This window comes from Hylaeus anthracinus, unplaced genomic scaffold, assembly GCF_026225885.1.
Source record: "Hylaeus anthracinus isolate JK02 unplaced genomic scaffold, UHH_iyHylAnth1.0_haploid 3, whole genome shotgun sequence".
In the NCBI taxonomy this organism is placed as follows: domain Eukaryota; kingdom Metazoa; phylum Arthropoda; class Insecta; order Hymenoptera; family Colletidae; genus Hylaeus; species Hylaeus anthracinus.
In genome coordinates, this window is record NW_026535284.1 from 14004676 (window position 1) to 14026375 (window position 21700).

Sequence of the window (21700 nt, forward strand, 5' to 3'; positions counted from 1 at the left end):
CTCGTTGTTATCGCTAATGACAATACAACTGTCCAAGAAACGGAAATAGACGAAAGCGCACAACGGATACGTAACTTTTCATTGGTTATTCGAGCATGGAAATTTTTAGTTAAATAAAAAAAAAAAAAAGAAAAAAGCAAAAAAATTCACTCGATTCTGTTATTCCCTCGAACAAACATTGCTATTATTCAAATAAAGTTACATACGTTTCTGCTTCTATCTATGCCGAGACCTGACACGATTACTCGTCTGGATTACGACACATGTCTCGACTCGTCTAAATATTTGCTCAATGCACCCTGTTTCACAATTTCTTTCTCGAAATCAAATCCTCTACCGTAATCACGAACCGACAGACGGGTGACATAACGCGGCGAACAATAATAAAAGCTATGTTCGCTTTCTTGTCGATAAAATATGAGAAAACATGGCTCTCTACTTTACAAGCGGGCTTATGGTTGGCAATGCTGGCCTGTCGAACAAGTTTTATTCTATTTGGCTACCATCAACAACCGCGCGAATAGACGAGCCGAATCGCAAATGAGAATGGCGTTGCAACAGAGACAAATTGTTTCCATTTCAAATTTATTCGCGTCGTACGTCGATTCGACGTAAACAAAGCCATTGTCTCGCGAGCGTAGAAGGATAACCATATGAAAACAGGCTCCGCTCGTAATGATCGATATCAAATACTCAAGAGTCAAGAGCGTAACATTCGAAAGACTGATATACTAAGATGGCTGATACGAATTTCGAGAATATCTTACCAACTTGTATCGGAATGTAGTCGAATATACAAGTGACTCCCAGAAATATTCTGACACTAGTGTATTAATTAATGTATATATCTTTGATAATGTTAATAAATGATTTATTATTGGAAAAAGTAACGAAGACGATTGCTTTTTTAATAACGACGATATTAAGCTATAAAGCTAACCATACACTGAAGTCCGAATATTTCTGGGAGTCACTGTAGACCACGCGAGTATCTTTTATTCGTTATACCGTATATATTCGACTACCCTGCGCACAATATTTTAGGTAACGTGTCACTTCGATACACCCATATCCCTGTTAACGTATCGCGCCTACCTTTTCGACGAACATAATAAATGCTTCATGGGCCCGGTTTGCGTAAAATCCTGTTAGTCGAAAACAAAACCACGCCACTTTGATATTTCGAGTAGTGATTTTAATGCGAAATTCGCGTTTCGATAACGGTTTCGCCGAGATCTTATCGACTCGTTGAATTTCCCAAGAGACACTAAGCACGCGGGATACATAGTACACGATGCAAACGATAAATACCTGCCAACAGAGTCGGGTACGAATATATTCCACCAGGAGGGTCGCTTCTGTCTGGCTTGCGTGTAGAGTCCGTCAGCGCTACCAACTTGAGTCGGGACGCCGGCGATTCCTTTCCTCCTCTTGCGATCGAGTTTCGGTGGTTTCGCCAGAGGATGCCAGGATTTTCTGCGACCCTTCTTCGCTTCGAGATCCGCCATCGTACGCTCGTTGTCGAGCACATCTGGATTCTCCTCGAGCAGATCCTGCGACACGTAGAAAACCGAGCCTCTCCTGCCGCTATCGCTGCTCCGTCTTTTCTCCTTTTGCACCAATTTCGTGTTTTCCTTCTCTTCGACGACGCTACCCCGTCGTGCCCTCTGGAAGAGACTGTCCTTTCGCGCCTTCAAATCCTCGAGCACGCTGTGCCTTCTTCCCTTGTTGTCTCGTAAGATAGCGCTCGCGTCCTTTCTACCGACAGCGCCGATCAACTTTGCTAACGACGAATCTTCCTCCATCATCGACGGAATGGAGTTCGTGGACGCGTACTTGGTCGCCGAATGACCATTATTATGAGATTCGTTGCTGATGTACATCTTGCTTTCCATGCTACGCGACCAGACGAGTCGGGATCTCTATCGCCGTATAGCCACGGTCGCTAGCGATGGGAATGATACTTAGATTCGTATGCTCGTTGGAAAATTCGATGCAGCTTACCCGTAGTGCTCGATTAACGCGTTGACTGCCAAACGAATATTCTTGAAAATTTCTGCCATGATTAAATATTATTTAGACTATCGGAGTCTAGGTAATGAAATATTTATCGTGGTATTTAGTTTTGTAACCACATCGAAACTCGCGAATGTAGGAGTCTAAACGAAAAATAAGGCACGGTGATTCGAAGCCACGATCCTCGGATCCACCTACGCTTTACCTACGCGATCAATCCCGTACCCTACTGTTTCGTGTTCTTATTTGACTCTTTATTGTTGGGTGTGGGAGGCGCGGATACTACATGAATTTCATTTAGATTCATCTCCTGTGACGTCTAACTTTCAGAATTAATCTTTCTGGTTCTTGAGTGAAAAACACTTCTTGAGTGAAAATGGTATATTAGTGACATGGCGATCAACGTGTTAAACGAACAAATGTTAACCGAATAAATAAGAAGAAAGGAGGTGATGTCTCGTTTAATCGAGCACCGTCGTACCAAATAACTGTGGTTTCCGTACCTTCGATGCTTCCTATCGATCGCTATGGTATCGAATTGCTCGACTATCATCGATACCGGATCGTATCAGTCCCATCACTGGCAACGGCACACACACTCGCGAGCACTGAACAATATACCACCACTTGGACGAATAACTCGCGATCACTCGAGACCAGCGATCATTTTCCCGGTGGGGTGTCCGTTCGAAGGGAAATACGGAAGGTACAGAGTCGCGTACCGTTAAGGAGCGATCGACATTATTCCATTGCCGGTGAAAGCAGCCACGACGGCGTACCGAGTGACCGCCTTTTCACTCCTCGTGAAACGTGCTCGCTACGAGCGCACGAACACGAGCTTATACCCAACGGACCTGTGTTGTATCGCCTCGACCGGACTTGTCCGGAGGGAGGTAGGTACCGAGGAACGAACGGCTGCTCGATCCACGAACAGATCGTTGACCCGGGAGAATTGCCGCGAAACCGGCCAACCGAGCCTTCTCGTGCTTTTTGCCCCGATCGTTTGTGTTCCTTTATTTTCCGATAGGTCGAGCCCTTGCTGGAAAACTCGTTCTCGATCAACCTACGCGTCGATCGTTTCGATCTCTGTCGATAGACGCCCGACGGGAACGATTATTCGTTTATCTCCTCGGATGCAGACGTTGGATAGACTTCGGTCTCGACCAGGAACTGCGCGATTTCGATGCTACGTCGCGAATCCGACACTTTGTTTACCGGACCGCGAAAATTTTCGAGCCCTAGGCCGAGTAAACTCGTTTCACAGACGCGCTTAAACGTAAACCGTTTCGACGCTTTTGCTTTGTCCTCGAGCCACGAGAGGTCCCGTGTCTCGTGTCGCGTTACGGGACTCGATGCGAATTGTATCGTTCGTAACCAACCGTACGGACGGTTTCACTCTGTACCGCGCGAGAAAATCAAAGGTTCGTTTACGAAACGATCACCGAAACGCGCAATTCGTCGCTCTCGCGGGAAACTTGGACGATGAAACTCCCGGATTTTCACGATGAAACTTCTCGATAGGCTTCCACTGATTCCAGAGAGGGGAAAACGGTTTGAGGTTAACGACTCGACTTTCCTGATAGCGGCGACCAGCACCGCGTAAACGTTCCTCTTCTAACACTGCACGATTATCGAGGATGAACTGGCCTGGCCCGTCGAGGCCGGCGACGTCGAGCCCTCGCTATTTACCATCGCAGTGTTTTTCGACGATTCACGGGAATTTGTCGATACCGCGATCGACGAACGACGAACAGAGCGCGCGACGACACGCAGTCTTTCGGTACTTTCGTGCGGGACTGAGGCGACGCGCGGACTCGTCGCAAGAAGAGGCCCGAAACCGCTTCTCTCTGGGCCACTTTCTCTCACTTTTTTTTTTTTTTTTTTTTTCGTGTTTCTCGTGACGGTCGGATCGAGCGTGCGCACGGACGCGATACACCGGGCTGGCCAGTAGCGATAAATCGAGATCGAGGCGCACTTGCAATCGACAGGCCGTCACCGAGAATCGAGTATCGCAGCGACTAAGCGAGAACCAAGCCGACTGCTTGTATTTATACACGTCGAGGCACACGGCCGAGACTGTCTCCTCGGGCGCATCCCCCACCTCCGGACCGAGCACTCGACAAGAAGAAACACGCACGATTTCGCGGTCTTTTCGTCATTCTCCCTTGCAACCTAGGGGATGATGATTTCTAATAGGGTTTTTACTTTTCTAACCTATCCGGGAAGTATCGCAAGCGAAAGTAATATCGATGATCTTTGTCGTAGAAATACATATTTTACGATTTCCCGATCGTGTTACTATTGTTGTAGTTTTTTTGTCGGAACAACCAGAAAGTCGAATATGAACAAGTATCGTTCGAAGGAAACTGACAGCAAGACCATCAAATGATTAATGCACGAAGAACGAATATGAACGACATGTGTACATAAAATTTTGCTGATAAACTAAACCTAGCTAGAAACTTATCTATGCGACGTAATGCGCCAGAAGTTGTGATGTATTCGTTTATTTATTTTCATAATAAGAACGATATATATTCGGTTCAATGTATCTAACGTTGTTATAAAGTAAAAGTATCGTTTCATTTTAAACCGGTAAATTGTTTTCTATTACACGCGACTATTATTTCTCGGAGAATAATATCAACGATCGTTCCACCGATTCGTCGTGTTTATGGAAGATCATGTACACGCATACTGCTACCAGCTGACGGTAGCAGCTGAATGATAACGGTAACAAACATTGCTTCTGTTTACAGGTAATAAGAAACAATTACGAGCATAACGAGTGCCTTCTCGGGAAGGAATATTTGTCATCGCTTTCGAAGGGATCAGCGGAAGAAAATGTTCCCACGAAATTGAAATCTTGCTTTTCGTCCTAATCGTGAAAGAAAGTTGAAAAAAGAAAAAAAAAAAACGTTCATTTATCATCTCCTTTTTGTCGTCGTTTCTCGATTTATTTCACGCGTAATGAGATATACTGGCGCGGCGTAACGTAAGTGCTAAAACGCCTGAAAAAAGTGTCACCAAAGTTATTTCTTTTTTTTTCAAACGCAAAGATGACGTCAAGTTTATTTTTTTTCGTCGAAAATGATTCAATTTAAGCAACCTTCTCCTACGAAGTATGATTCGCGGAAAAAAGTTTCTGTCAACCTACACCGATATCTCTTAGCGATGATAAAAGATTCTAATTGATAATAACGATATAGACCGCGAGCACCTCAAGATCAGCACTTCCAAACACGGGACTGCATTAGAGCAAACAGCTGATATCCGACGCGAAAACATTGGAAGTTATCGCGACAAAACACCTTTCGAACTATCGTACCGATCGTAAGTCATTTCACAATCTCCGTTCGGTTAATACCGGTCTAACGATCGTTGTTTAACGTCAGCTAGACGGACCGCGGAACATCGTTTACTCGTTGCCTAACATCTTCCTACGCGAACGTTCATTTCCGTTTCAATTTCGAAAAGCAAACGGCATCGCAAAAGCTTCCCGTTAAACATGGATTTATAACGGTTCGATTACTCGGACGCTTCGAACTGATCGCAATCTTTGCATTATCTTAGCTACGGATCGCTTACGAAACATCGTTTACCTTGGCGTGCGCAGTTATGGTTTTGATACCAGTCAGCAGAAAAACAGACAGAAATTTCTCAATGAAAGTATGTCGGTGACAGCTTAATTTATTACGAGCGAATATATGAGAAATCACCTTTCCTTATCGGAATGCGCTTTACGTTCAACGTTAAGGATGTTTCGAGATCGGCCAAGGTAAAATTACGCACAGAAAATTGTGTATTCAAAATTAGAGTCGCTGTAGTCTGTTTGAGCAGAAAAAAGGCAAATATAGGTTTTACCGTCCCGTCCGTTCGTCCTCTCTTTTTCGCGCGTCCCGTGGCCGTTTCTTTAACGAAGGTTCGGGGTTAAACGCAGGCGGACGTGCAAACCGACGGTAACAATTGGTCAATTCGTCCGCGCCCAATTAGAGAATTGCAGCGATGAAAATACCGGCTCGTTCTTAATTCGATTCAGCCCATTAACTCTTGCTCTCTCTCTCTCTCTCTCTCTCTAGGCAGTGTTCGCACGAGTCTCATCTAGACCAGAGATTCTCAACGGGGGTCGTACGGACCCCCAGCGGGTCGCAAAGTTCTCGAGGGCTACAAGTGGAAGGTATAAAAAAGAAAATGAAAAACTGCTGTGGAAACGAAACTCCGAATGGAGCCAAGGACGAAAAAGTTTGACCAACACCGAACTAGATGAATTTCCGCGGTGCGAGAGGTTCGCGACAAGAACACGCATGATCGCCGACTCGACGAGACGGAAAACGTTCCCAAACGCATAACGACACGCGGGCCATTTCATCGCGCGGCATCGAAGCGTTCGTACGAATTACCAGCGACCCAATTCCCTTCGGGGAACTGCCTGTTGGCGGAGCTCGAAGCGAGGAGTAGTCGGATCATCCTGTTGTTCCCCGTGAAATTGGGTCAAAGTCATATCGCGGCGAAAAAGTCTGTCGACGACGCCGACGCGGCCGTGAATCGAACGATGCCTAACGTCGTCGACGCGGTTGCATAATCGAATAGAGCCGAAGCGTGGCGTCGGAACAGGATATTTTGTTTACGCCGAACGACGAGGATATGGTTTTTCCTCGGCGAAATTTTCAAGCTCCCGGTATCGCGGCAATTTGGAACGCGAGCCAGCTATCGAAAAAGTAGAGTCTCGCTCGTCGAAAGAAAGTCGCGGTGTTCGCCGCACGATGCATTCGCTCGGAATTGCTTCTTTAACTATCTAATGGAATAATTTCGTTTAAGCTGAGCCTCTATCAACGCCGAGAGCTTTATCAGCTGGGTGCTTATCACCGACCTCACGTACCCCGGAGGACAGGTTTATGGCTCTGGCTACTGAAAACGCGAAACGAGTCTATCTCATTTACCATTTACCTCGAAGGCGCCACATATCGTCCCGTGTCTACGTATGCGCGTGGCTTCTTTTCTACTTTTCGTGGAAGTTCTTTTCGGTAAACCGTCGTCGAACACGCGCGTCGTTCGTTACGCGTCGTTTCGCGTTACGAGCGAGCCGAACAGCTGGGGAAGACCGAGTCGTGCAAACACCGGGACAATTTTTCCCGACGCTTTGCTGCTGATTCCCAACGTGGACCGCGATGCTGGGAAACGGCATTCGAGACACGTATACCAGAAGCAAACAGCGCTGATTCGTCGTCGGTGCGAAATTGTTTTACGTCGACTGGCGCGGTGCATCTGCTGTGGGAATGATTTCCAGTTCAGACGTACCGCATCTACGGAATATTTCGTAACACATAAACAGAAATATAGTTGAACGTTGCCGAGGCTGGCGTTCCGTTGTCTTTATCTCTATTCCGTCGTCTTCGGTTTTCCTGGATTTTCGAATCTAGAGAGAGCTAGCATTTTCCGCCAAAGTACCGTAAAACGTTGAACGTTTACGAACATTACCGTATCGGATTTTAATACGCTTTGAATGGGCCACAGCGTTCGCGAATCGCGCGCCCGCAGAGCTGCAATTACGACTCATTACTTCGAGTGCTTGCAGCGGGAACGACACGGTATCGGAGCATTATCGTCGGCAAATTGGCCACAAGAACGGCGCGGCTCGTGCAAGCTGCAAATGTCCCGTGTCTAGGAGCTCGACAAAGCGCGACGGACCGAGGAAATTGTCTCTCGCGAGATATCTGGTCCGAGATACGCATCAAAATTTAATGGACGCCAGCCATTAACCCTTTCGTTGTGTCCTTCCGTGTCACATCCTCGTGGGTCGCGCGTGACGCAAGAGGAAATTACACGGAATTTGTTTATTTAAATCCAGGCGATAAGAAGTTTCGCGAAAGCGACAAGGATTTATTACCGAATACGTGTTAATCGGTTTCGCGTTCAGGGAAGTCTATCGTTCGCGGTATTTCCGCGCAAAGAATCGATACTTCAAATCAGGGCTTCTTAAACTTTTTTCTTTCGCGACCTCTTTTATGATTGTGAATTTTTCTTCGCAAACCAAAAAAAAATATTAAGTATGATATGTAAATATTTTGTGATGATTTACCGATTAGAATATCAAATATTTCGCATTAAAATCTCGCGACCCCATTTCGGGTCGCGACCCATGATCGCAGGCGACACGTCAAGTTTGTTGATCGGTAGTTCGCTAAAACGAGCATCGTGTATTAGGCTTCTCGGAATGAGTGCTGCGTCTTCGGCGCGAATATCCGCTGATAAGCCTCGAGAAGATGTTTCGAAGTAACGAACGGGAGAAAGATAAGCGAGCTTTTGACACAATTTGAAGACCGCGGAGTCGTTGCGTACGTTATACGTGACCAGGACCGGCGTGACCTTTCGCGAGGCTTAAATTCACATACGAATCCTACGCTTCAATTTTACAACGAGAAATTATCTATTTACGAATGCCGTTACATATTATATATTTTTTATAAGATTAATATTAAATAATAATACTTTGATGATTTTTGTCGATCCTTTAAACTGAGTCATCGGTACTAAAAAAAATGTCCTGCGTCCGTTAATGACATCGTTCGTTAAAAAATTAATCGAAATCGGTGCCTTTTAATTGGGTAATTCTCGTAGACCGCGGGGCCTCTTAAAATGCGCCGGCCCTGTACTTACGTGACCATCGTCACATCCTCCTCCGGTGAACCCGGGCAGAATCCTAACGCCATGATTACGCTGAATAGCCGTTCGTTATTTTCAGATCCCACGATTCCTCCAAGCGTGGAATGGGCATAAAAGCTCATCCACGCCAGAGGCGATGGAGCGGAGATGAATCAGCATCGTTAAACAACGTGTCTACGCGTGGGGTATTACAGTCAACGATAAGTGTCCACTAGAAATTTTACTGCTCCCTGTATGGCTTCTTGCGACAGCAATTGATGTTTATGCAACGCCGCGGTAGATTTATCGAATAATCAATGAAGTAAACCCTGCGTACTATGCTCGCGTCGTCTAATTTATCCGAATAAAAAATAATTTGCGAAAACGTTACCAACGGCGATTATCGAGCGAAGCTGTACAGGAACCATGGTGTACAGGAAGGATCAATAAGGAAGTCCCGCGGGGACCACAAGTTTTTCTCGTAAAACGAAGATTTATTCCGCCTCGTGGAACAATAAACCGCCAGGCGAGCGACGTCAGCGTAGGTTACTTTGAAATTTCGCGAAGTTGTCGCGGGACCAAGGTAACACGGCGGAAAGGAGAAGAAGAATGCACCGTGGCGGTCGAACCTGATTGTTCCGTTGCGTAATTAGATGGTTGGTTGCACGACAGTGAAAGTCGTCGACCGATAAAAAAAACGAAATATTTCATCGCGCATTTGGACCTCGAGACGTGACTCGCTGCGCACCGAGCATCGCGAAACAGTAACTCCTAAGCGTTCTCTCTATTTTCGTTACACACCGCGAGGGAATAAATAAAAAAAAAAAAAAAAAATATGTGCGCTTATCGAACGAATAACATGGAATAACAGCTGCGCTCGTATCGCGGAAGGATAAAAAATGCACTTTGGATCCCAACGAAGGCTGAGACCCTCGCAATCGTTTATGGCAACTTTCGGAAAAATAACGTCGTCATCGAGACGAACGTTATCTGAAAACTGAGACAATTATCCAGATACTACTGTTTCCACTCTGAGTAATTAATCAAATAATTAACCAACTAATCTGCTATCGTAGCTAGGAGACTTGGAAAATTTGTGACACGATAAACAAGCACGCTATCCTGTACGAACTATAGAGCAAGAACTTGAGAAAATCACAAGGTCGAACGATTAATTCCACGATTTCGATTGGTCGAGTCGAAACTGATTCCGAGAACTCGTGGCACTCGATCTTCTCCTCGGGTAGTCTCGTGGATTCTGAGTGTCATCTGTGATCCGTTATCAATCGCGAGCGATTGCGATCGTTCATTATCGGTAAATGTCATCGACGAAAGTTTCGAGGAGGATTACATTATTTATGATTGGCTCGGTAATACGTTAAACTCGCGAACGAGCATTGTAATCAAGCGTAGCAGTCGGATTTTTATCGTTCAGTCGAACGCAATTTTTTTTTAATTTCTGGGTAAGTTTCGCTCGGTGAAATATGATCGAAGGTTTGTTTGGCCGAACGCGTAGGGTTGCGACATACTCTACAACGCGTTTCCTCGCAGAGGCCCACGTTTTTAGGTTCCAGGGTCTCGCCTTGTTTGTACGGGCAATGCTTCGAGTCGTTGTTTCGATTCACGAAGCGTAAACATTCGACACGTAGACGTCATAAATGATAAATCACTTCTTGGTAGACGTCGGACAGACGTATAAATACCATTGCTATTCTATTTGTTTCGTAGAGGACTACGATTTCTCTAATTCCCAAGCCAGCACCGATGTTGTCCAAAATAGTTGAAGCGTTCTGGATGAAAATTAACCGACGTATACAGTATTGCCTCGAAATAAGCAATTCGGTGACTCTTTTTGTTTGAAGTCGCACGCCGAGTGAGAGATCCAAAAAGAAACGAGTGGAGTGCACAAAACATGTGTAATGCTTTCTCTTTCCCTGGAATGCGTATTCTCCGAAACAATACGTTCCGAGGTCCACCGGTCCCGCCCGAGTTGCTCATTTCGAGACAGTACTTCGAGATATTAATTGCACCTACGTTGAAAATATCGTAGACGAGTCGCGACAAATAACGAGGAATGCCACTCGATAAGGATGCGTGCAACGTTGAACGCGAGGTGCAAGGAGTACTCGCCAAGTATCGTGATCGGAATGTACCTAGAGAAACGGCTTTGTGACCGGCATAAACGTTCATCGTATTCCCCTCCGTCGGCGTCGATGAGGCGTTTGCTAATCGAGCTAATTCCATCTGGGAACGAATAACGTTTACGTCTCGTTGGAATTGCCAGAATTCGAACGCGATATCGATAAGACATAAACCACTCCGCACGTGTTCACGGCACAGGTGAGTCACGCCACGTGACGTGACTCACCACGTGCTTGTATTTTCCAGAGGAAATAAGCATGATTCGCGGAACGCGTAACTTTCGATTCTGGTTGACGAGACGAACGTCTCCGCGCGGGTCAGTTACCGAGGAATTTGAACATTGCCAACTATTTACGGTTGCGCGTAGATGTCGTTTTTAAACGATCACTTTTCCTTCTACGCGAATCCAAGTTGGGATAAAAGATCGGGAACGAGAACGTGTGCACGTGTACGAGTGCTCACGGTTTAAATGGGAGAGTGCAGAGTTGCGCCGGTTTGAATGATGTCACAATAAAGGAAACATTGCTAGCATTCGTAACTGTACGCCGCTGTATTTTTATGCTCTGTTTATCAAAGAGATGAAAATTTCTGCCGTCGGCGATATTGTAAAGAAATCGACAAGAGGAAAATTGGAGCGTAAATAGGTATCGTTTACGTAACGGGCATTTCTTTTTATTTCCCCTGGATAACATTTCCCGTGACATTTAACCTTCCACGGGCAACGAAGGGAGCACAGAGGAAAAAGAAGACGCAGCCGAGATATCAACCGGTGTGCTTCCAATTTCGACAAATTAAAATCCGAAAATACTCGTAAACGTTCTCTTTGTCGTCGGCCTGGACCCGAAGCTTGTTGTCACTCGGTGGCACACGCTCGAGTCACGATCTCGGAGTCGTTATCGAACTGGTCGAGTTGCCGCTGATTCGCGTAAAGTTGGGCAAGTTCTTTAGAGAATTTATCGAGTTCCCATCAGCGGAACGTCGATGTCTCGAAACGTCTTTGAACGGAACTTATAAATCTGAGCGAACGGTCGAAGAAGCAATACACCGCATACCCGGGGAGTTTGCTTGGTAATTAATTTCCGAGAGTTCCGGGCCCGATCGAATAAAACTTGAACGCCAGCTGATCCAATCGACGCCGACACCGACGCCCGTGGCTGGGCGTAACTTTAATAAAACGTCGTATAATTGCCGGCCCTCGAGTTCGCCGTGGCAAACTTTCCAATTTGCGACACAGCGATGGGCGTTCGGCGTCGCGTCGATTGAGAAATTCACGCGTCGCGGAGCATAATTCATAACAGTTTGCACCGACACTTTCCGCCCCGACCGTTCCCGAGTTTCCCCGTCGCGATGAAAGTCCTATTCGTGTTCTGCGCTCTTGCGCGAGGTATCGAATTTTTTCCACCTGTACTATCTGGGTCGAAGGGGTGAGAAACCACCGACCGTTTTTCCATTCGAGTATTTATCATTTGGAAAAATGCTTTCGAACATAGAACACAGAACACAGATTCTTTGACCGTGTCCCTGATTCCCTAATTCATTTCCTTCTACATTTGCAATTACCGTTCGCATTATGCGCACGGTTTGAACAGAAGAGGAAAACAGTCGGAGAAAGAAAAGTGGCCGGTGTTCGGCCCTTGTTTTCGTCCGAGTGCTTCTGCGCCAAAGTATTCCGACACAAGAAGAGGAAAAAAGAAAGGGGCAGGGAAACGCGACTTCTTGACAATGCGCCGACGAAAGATTCCTGCCATAATGGAATGTCAAGATGCATGAACAAAAACAAACAAAAAAAAGACGCTCAAACGGAAACAAAAAACAGATAGAAAGAACGGAAGGCGAAAAGGCACCGAGAAAAATAGTTGTACCTGCATCGACGTGGAACGAGACATCGTTTCTTACTTTTATCTGTCATTGCGTCGTTTCCCTGTCGGCGAAACACAGCGGCCCGTGAACTGGAAACAACGGCGAGACGATGCTACAGGCACTCGTGTATCAACGCGATTATTATTCCATAAAGCACAGCTGCACCGATCGCGTGAGATCGTTGAATTGCATGCTGATTGCAAATGACTCCGAACCGTTCAACGAGAGCGACCGCAGCGCGGAAAATCGACAGAACGTTGATCGCGTATCGCAATAATTATTCCCACGAGGATACTAAACGTGCACGGGACTTTCAGACACGTATTTCCTCGTTCTAAAATTAATCTTTCAACCGCGAACGTTAGATGAAAAGATACGAACGGAATTTCATCGATTTAACCTTTCCAGTCCGATTAGAAGGAGCCAGCCTGACTCGGACAGAGTCTACCTGCCCTCAGAAATAATTTAGGTGTGTATGGAGATACTCGAACATTCCGAAACTATGATATTCCGATACCCATAGATTATCGAAAAGTCTCAGCGCTGCTTCCAACATTAAGAACTGGTCGAGAAGATTAAAAGGTATCAATTTCTCCGATGGAAGAGCTGATTCGACAGAGGATATGGTTCCAAGAGACATCTTCCATCTGATTTGTTAATTCGGTGACTCCCGAGCGACGAAGCTAAACGTTGGACCGGTATCGCTTGGATAACCACCGAAGAGCCCTTAATGACGAAAAGCGATTACATCGGGATTAAGGTCGTGGACCAGCGGTCCCTCCCGCGAAGCGAAAAACCGAACCGCGAATCGTTCCCGAAAAAAGGAACCGTGCTCGTTGGTAAATTTAGACGTCGACGAATCGCTTTTCGCAGTAAAACGTAATGTTTCCAGTGGCAGCATCGCGAAAGGTTTCTCTTAGGAGCCCCGAGTCACGATCGCCGGCGAATTAGATCACTCGTCGAAGATAATTTTCCTGGGGTAGACGGACGTCTGGAAATTCCTCTCGATATCGTTCGGCGAAAAACATATTTTCGAGCGAGCCGCGTTCCCGAGGAGAGAATTCGTTTAACCTTCCCTTTTATTCGACGGCTACAAAAATGGCTTCAACGCTTCCTAATATATTTCCTTTTATTACTTGAAATAAACGAAGTAATCCCCGAGCTAAACTGCCAACGTTGCAGCGATTTTGATACGAGCGGAACGAGCAAACGCATTAAAGCAACGCGCTAAATCGTGCGCCGGTTTGTCTAGGGGATTTGCATCGCGAGATAATTATGCTTTCATAATTGCAAACATAATTAAACCGTGCAACCTTATGAATATTCTATGAACTGTCTTACGCCCCGTGGAACGCCTAAATTCCGATAAAAGTGAACGTGTCTGCGGCCGACAAAAGAGCTGTGGAGCGAACTTAATATTTAATTAATAATCAACGTCTCGGTAAGCACGTCGTTGCCTAATCTAAAAGCGTTCTCGATGTTAACGAGGACGTTCGAAGACAAACGTGCCGTCGCTTGACGTAGAGACGGATGGCTCTGATCAGCCGTCATTTCGCAACAAAGAAAGGGAATAACGGGCAAAAGATTTATACCGATCGATTTCGACGAACGCTTAATTGGCACCTTGTGCCGCGCTTAAATAGAAAATTCCCGGTTGGGCTTGACCCATACCTGGCCAATGAGGTCGTTCCGCTGCACGAGTCGGCGGAATGTTAAAATGTCGAGCACACCTTTCCGGACGCCGATAAATACTGTTCGATCATTTGTTACAATAGGCTTCGAAAGCCTTTGGACGTCTTCGTACCCTGCTGTCGCGTGCCTTTGTAAAAATAATGCTTTCGCTCGCGGCGGACTCTTTCTCTTCGAAATCAGAAATCACGGTCGTTTGAGCGCGGAACTACCGCGGTAGAGGCAATTAATTCTCGCACAAAAAGCGAGGAACGAGATTTTTAATTTCATTATTCGCCAAGCTGGCGCGAGATTTCTCAATCGACGGAAACAGCGGCACACCGCTCCGGCGTGTAAATCGATATTCGAAATATCGTTAGAGTGGGTTTATTAATATTCGAGCGCGCCCGCGGAAATTCCGCAAGCAAAATACACGATCGGTGATAGCGTTTCGCCTGTCCCGGTCCAGATCCGCGATAAATTCCACCGGTAACGAAAACACCGTTGCGTGTAAACCGAGCGATTCGCGCGAAAACAAGAAAAGTTTATCCGGAGAAACCGTTCGTTCGTGGTGTTAACGCCGCTCGTACATCTTCTTTAACTTTATCGACGCTCGAGCGAAGCTTCTGGACTTATTGCGCTCGTCAAAAAAAACGCTGCTCGAAACGCTGAATTGTTTTTTTTTTATTTTTTTTATTTTTTTTTTTGTAATTTCCTTCTTGCAGGCACTACCACGCGAGATAAATTCGAAGCAATTGCGAGAAAAGCAACACTTTGCCGGCGCGTGAAACTCGACCGCGGCAAATGGACGGTGAAAATGAAACGCGAATTTTACACGAGAAAAATACAAACGGTTACGTTTTTCGTTACGTTTCGAAATTGCGTTTGCAATTAAAATTGTTGCGCGGGATTAGCGAGGGACTGCTGTAAAGGATTCGCGACACCGTGGAATTATAAAGAGTTAACTTCGCAAGAATTGCAGTCTTACCGATAACGGTTCGGAACGAGCAGCCAAATATCGATGATTCCCTCGATCCTGGCTTCCACGAAGCCAGATTGTCCGACGTGCTCGTCGAGTTTCCATCCGAGTTTCGAGAATGCGTACTTACGTGCCGGAAGAACTTGCTGCGGTGCAAAGTGAACAGGACAGAAAGTTTACTCACCTGCAACAAAGAGAAGACAATGAACGTTAAAATAACCTGTTACGACGCGCGATGCGTCTTCGATGCCGCTTTAACCGTTTTATAGTGGAATGGTCAGTGTTAGGGCGTTTTATCGCTGGAAACCGTGTCGAATCGGTTTATGCGCGCATTGAAATCACCGATTGTTTCGTCGGCGTTTACCGAATATCTGTGTTTCCTTCGAGGAAACTTTGCGTTTAACGAGGCAGATTTTTTCAGAGAAACGAGAACCGAACGGGTTCCAACGAACGAAGCGTTCTCGATGTGCGAACTGCTTCAAAAAAAATATTTCGATCGAAACGTTTAAAGTGACTCCGCGGCTGTTTCGAGCCCTGGTCGTTTCCTTCGCGTTAACAAACAACTGAATTAAGTTCGCGTCACTGCCTCAATTATCGTCGTGCCGTTGCGCCGGGAATAATTCAAGAAGCTAACGAATACATTTGAACGGTACGCGAAGGAATTTTCGAGACTTCCACTCGATTCTGCGTTTTCTCCGACGATAGAGACGTTTATGTAACCGAGAAACTACAAAAAAAAAAAGCGCTCTTTCGATAAAAAGAGGATGAATCCTAGGCTGGAAGAATATCGACGCAACGATTCCCGTGACGCAATAACCCCCCAAGGATCGGGCAAGAAGAGGACCCGTCGACGTAAGGTTGTGCAAAAAGTGGTGGTTCCAATACCCTCCGTTAGCTAGGGAACGTGGCCGGATATCTTCGGTTAATTATGGCCAACTAGCTGGTTGCACATTCCACAGGGGACCCCGCGCCTCGATGACCATGGACAAAACCCATCGGCCGACCAGGGGGAACAAGGAGACCTTTCTTGCATGCTTGATTAGCTGACGCCAGTAAAACTCGACGGAACCTGTTTGAAACCCTGCAGACACGCACGCCGAAGTCATTCATTCAGGTGTGTCTGCCTATAAATAGGATTCCCGGAAGCCAATCAGAAAAATCGATCGTTCTTTGGCTCCGCCAAGAACCCCTATCCTTGGCGACTGCAGCGATCGAACGACCGAGAACGAAATTAATTCCTGCGGGATCTCGTCGCGAATAACGAAAATAATATTTCTCTTTATTTTAATTATCGCAACGAATTCTCCATCCCAGCATAAAGCGAACGACCACAAAACCTAAAGCCGAGCAGAACTTTCGGATCGAACCACTCGCGCATTACAAATGCAAACGCAAATACGCCGTCGTCCGGCACGTCTGGTCGGCTCTGACAAAACAAGCCCCAAGTCTAGACGCGCAGAGACGGTCACGGATCTCGTAAAACGGTGACGACACGGACCAAAGAAATGGAACGTTAATGGAATCAGAAGCTAACGGGACCGGATAAAGCTGCCGTAAAGTTTCCAATAAATTTTTATAAGATCCGCTGCATCCGTCTTCGTAGGTGAAACGAACTCCTCGAGTTTACGACGCTCGTCAGCGACCGGACGCAGCCGAGTGACGTGTCGCGACGAAAATGGTGCTTCCCCTGAAGTTCAGGGCCTGAACCAAGACGGGGATCCTGTTCTCGCCTAAGGAACGTCCGTTCGAAGTCCTCGCAAACGCGAACGAGCCGATGCTGGGGTGCAAACGACTCGAGTTTCAATTTTAAAAAACTGTGGTATCTAAAGGAAATTTATTCGCCGATCGGCGCTTTTTTTGGCGGCGCACGAGCTCTTTTGTTTAACCGTTTAACAGAGCATCATCGACAACTGTTGACGAACAGTCAGTCGGTAGCATAGACATATGAAGATATGGACCGAGCCTTTGTACGAAGAGCAACTCTGATAATCGCGAAGAGGAAGAACGTATCTGACTTCGACTATGTTCAAATTTTCATAGTTGCGTATTACAGTCGAAAATCACTGATTAGCAGCAGCCTCGTACAAAGGCTCGGTCTATATCTTTCTATGTTTATATGACACATTCACAGTAAGGTATGTATACATGTGAAATGTGAGCCGAATACTACCGAGTCTTGCCGGAATAAATCGATGTCAGACAAGTGGCTTCCACGTCCTGAATATCAGATCCCCCTTACCAATAGTAGCAGTTTATGCTCGGTACTACATCTTCGTATGTCTATCTATATCCATCCTGAAACCCTCTCACAGTAGTTCGCCTGGTCTCTTAAAAAATACCGAGAGTAAAGGTGATGAAAGCGACTTTTTCACTTTCTTATACATTTTCTTTAACGGTGTATTCACCGTGTCATCCTCCGTCGGGCACCGTAAAGAATTTAATTAAAAAACTTGCCCGTGGCTCCAACAGTTTTCGCGATAACGTTAAGGGAGAAAACTTTGGAGGTTGGCTTCGTCCCGTGAGCACTCGAGCCGCTGCAATTAAAAAACGCTCGTTGCCCTTAGCTTTAAAAAAGCCGATGCCTTTGGAGAGACTTTACGATCGAAGGTGTCCCGGATGGAGAGGAGACAGCCAACGTTTGCTCGACGAAGAATGATCCGGCCAGACGGTGAACAGGGGATGCTCGAAGGTGGATGGAATGGCAAAAAGTGGAAAAACCCAGGCGTTGGACACGGAGTGCGTCGAACCGGTCGAACCGCTCAAGAGCAACCGCATTCCTGAGGATTTCTACGTCACTGCTGGGTCTGACAACCCTTTCGTTGTGCCCTCTTCGAAGAACGATAAGGATCGGAGTCGATGGAGAATCATTCGCCCGCGAAGGACCCCTGGATAACTGGTCCGCGCGGTTTCGTGCATGCAACGACGACCGACGTCATCTTTCGGCATCGTTACCGTTACGATTGCTCCGATTCGTCGCAGGTATGTTTAATACTTGTCCTTCTTTGCATCGAACCTCTGTTTCATAAATCCTTTTATCGGACTGTATCATATAGTGTCTTTTATTATATATATATATATATATACATTCATCCAAATTACTTTATACTACGCTAGACGTAGAGATCCGTCGGAGGAAGTTAGATGGTATAACCTGCGCCAATTACCGATAATCGATATCAGACGATTAAACGTCGCGAAGATAGAAAGGAAACGACCTTGGATCCAACCGGAGATGAGCGTATCTAAGTATCATGGGTCGAAAGTGGTCCGAAGTCTGATCGCAACGAGCCATTGAAACGTATCTGCTGGAATATGAAGGATTCTCCATGGGTATCGATCGACGTGCCGTTCATTTGGAGCGAACCGTTCCTTTGTGCTCGCGCTGAACGCGGCATTAATTGCGATACGTTCCCAGCATGAAAACCAACAAAGGCCAAGGAGAAATAAGGGGAAGCTCGGTCAACCGTCGGCTGCTATACTCGATCCCAGGATCCCTTTCATCGATGTTGATTTCTTTTATTATTGTACGAATGTAAGCGTCGAGAAATAGATTGTAAAGTTTATCCCGTCGCAAAGTGTATCTCTTATGCGAAAGTAGAGGAAGATCGAAATGCCTGTATCACGCTCCGAATGGACGGATTTCGAAATTTCTAAAAACGAGACCCGGGCTTACGTTACCTTGCAGGAAGAGGTTCCAGGGTCGCGGACAGGTTCGCTAAGGTCTGGCTACCCTTTATGAATTTTAATTTTCGCCAGACTGAATCTTCGCCAGACTAAATCTTCGCGGAAAAGTTGGCTCGTGGCTCGACCCAGTAAACCGACTCTCCTGCTAGCTTCATACTTTATTTATGCCGCGTTTTACCTTCGTTTGAGCACGCGCCCTGCTCCCGTCTTCTTTCATTTTTCCCTCTCGGTTCGCGTGACCAGGAAATAAAAGTCTCCCCTCTTCGCTCGCCGCGCCGAGAATTACGAGAGTATAGTCGAATGCGAATCGGTATTCGAAGGCACACAACTGCCCCTGCGACGTAATCTCGTGTTCCTTTTCCACCATTCCGATATTAAAAAGTTGCCGACTATGTTTCGCGTTCGTACCCAATTACCAGGCGTTAAATGATCGCCAAGGGTTAACTCGGATCGTCTTGTTCGATTTCTTTAAGCGACCAACTCGACGGTCGCGTAAACCAAACGAAACCGATATCCGCGGGTAAAACCTGGAATTCCAGCGTTCGGGACGAGCAAAACCGAGCCCGAAACCGAACGAATACGAACGCGCACCTGAAATCACGGTAGAGACGAATTCCGAACAGGCATAGCGATTAATTAGAAGCGCGCTGCGGTTATCGCGGCGCATTACGCAACCCCTCTCTTTTCGCTTGTTCGCTCGCAGCTAAAACGGACTTTCCACGTGCGATGACTATCGACGTCGGTCGACCCGGCCATCGAATACCGTTCGTGTACCATCGGTAGCTTTAAATGGGAAGCAAAAGGGTTAAAGCAAAGCTATCCATTCGTGGCGTCCCTCTTAAATGGAACTGCACCGACTGACATTTCTCGCTAGATCAATGTCAGGTTCAGCCCTCGACCCCAATGAAGCTCGATCTTGACTTAAACGCCCGTCGATCCCGTCGACTTCCGCGTCGACTAACGACCACCGCAATTTCCCCACCGGCGTTCTCTTTTTTATGCAAACGCGAGATCCAGCGAGAAATCTGAAGCGTAACTCGATACCCCACATCTGCATACCTACATATTTATCGTTAGTCGAACGAACACGCGCGAACGAGTGCGCGAGAATCCTTCGAATTCCCATCTGTCATCGGACTTCAATTAACGTCGTCAAAGTCTTGGGACTAATAGTTCGATCTCGACGAGCAAACGAACGTGCCAAAATCCTGCACGTGTGGATATATTCCCAGCTGAGATCCTCCAAATCCTACGGGCAATCCAAGTCCTCCTATCGGATCCTGTCCTGACGCGGGGATTAAGGCTAGGCGTGTAACAACGACTTCGAGTTGAAAGGCAGTTTGTCGTGGAAGGACGTGGAAGGTAACCGATGCCGCGGATAAATGGAATCTTAAACACTGCCGAGAGTCCCATTTTCGTTTCCCTCTGTCATTCCTCGCCGACTGCTATTACTGCCACTGCGCGAAACAAAGTGCCACGCGACTGCCGTGAAGCAACGGATGGCACTCGACTCCGCGTTCGGTCGATGGTATGTCCCTAATGCCGAGACCAGGCTTAGTTCGCGCCGCGTGTCGTGAAAAGAAACGGGACGAGACGAGATTGCGACACGGACTGCGATTTGTTCGACGAGACAGCCTTATGCAAATTCACGTACGATATAATAAGCCGGTGACCCATATTTCTCACGGTCACTAGCACGCTACCGTGCGCTCGACCGGGATTTTCCTATTTCCATACGGACCGGTATTTCGATCTTAACGATTCGCTCGTAAAGTATTATATTAAACGTCGCTTGGAATATAATTGATGGATCAGCTTCTGGACAAATAGTACTCTCGAGTTTCATTTTTATCGTCGTGTCAACCACTTGTTCTTGATCCTCTTTGGCAACCAGTAGTCGCTGCGAGTGTTTTGCATCTCCGATGTAGCGCTTGGATTCGTCATCCGTTATTCGAACGTACTTTTGCCCGTCTCTGTGAGCGGTTCGGGTTGTTATCTGTTCGTCGAATGTTTAACGAGCACGGTTCTACGGTTCACGTACAAATACGTCGCATTTAATGTTAATGCGAAAAGTACGTATCAGCTGAGCGTACTCGAGTCGAGAGTGTTCACTCAGAGTGATAAGATAAGAGAGTTCCAGAGACGTTTCGATTTAACATCGAACTCTTGGTTTCGAGGAAGCATCATCTGTATCGCTGAACGTGGCCATCGTTCGTTAATTTATTTAAAGCGCGTAACTTATTATACAAAGTTATTGCACTACTGCTTACTTATTACTAGCTTATTTATATTCTTCTTATCATCGTCTTACGTGACTCCTGCATTGTTTTAATACTGTTTGCAGTATCTCTTACTCTTCATCCATTGGGTACCCTCTAGCTCGGGGTTGCTAAAGCCGTACTGTAGCTACGAATATCGCTACAGCCCCTGAAGGCAACGTGACAATCGAGTATCGCTTGTTCTCGATATCGCGATACGTACAAAGTTTCGACCTAATTTGCGTGGCTCGTAAAAATAAAAACGAATTCATTCGCATACGACACGGTGATCTACGGCTGCCCTTGAATGGCAAAGAAGCACCGCATTAAAGATCGGCACGTGGTGTTTATTACCGATTTCAATCAAACTCCGCGAGCAACGAGTCGATAAATCTTCCCGTTAGTCCCACATTAGTCTCTCGTTATCGTCCACTCGATATCTTAAATTTCA

At 46.4% G+C, this 21700-nt stretch overlaps 1 protein-coding gene across 11 annotated transcripts in view; it reads right to left on the bottom strand.

Moving 5' to 3' along the window:
- Nucleotides 1-21700, bottom strand: part of LOC128893463 (oxidation resistance protein 1-like) — a 100635-nt gene that overhangs the window by 38260 nt on the left and 40675 nt on the right. For 2 of the 11 annotated variants that reach the window (XM_054154406.1, XM_054154404.1), the window contains exons 1-2: nucleotides 2520-4331; nucleotides 1312-1945 (exon numbers count right to left, since the gene is read on the bottom strand). The exons of 3 other annotated variants lie outside the window; for them this stretch is intronic. In XM_054154406.1, coding sequence (XP_054010381.1) covers nucleotides 1312-1895 — 584 coding nt within the window. In that variant the 5' untranslated portion in view covers nucleotides 1896-1945; nucleotides 2520-4331. Of the gene's footprint in view, nucleotides 1-1311; nucleotides 1946-2497; nucleotides 4333-15316; nucleotides 15492-21700 lie in introns of those variants that run through there. 6 more of the 11 variants (XM_054154415.1, XM_054154416.1, XM_054154407.1 and 3 more) reach the window with 5 other exon arrangements.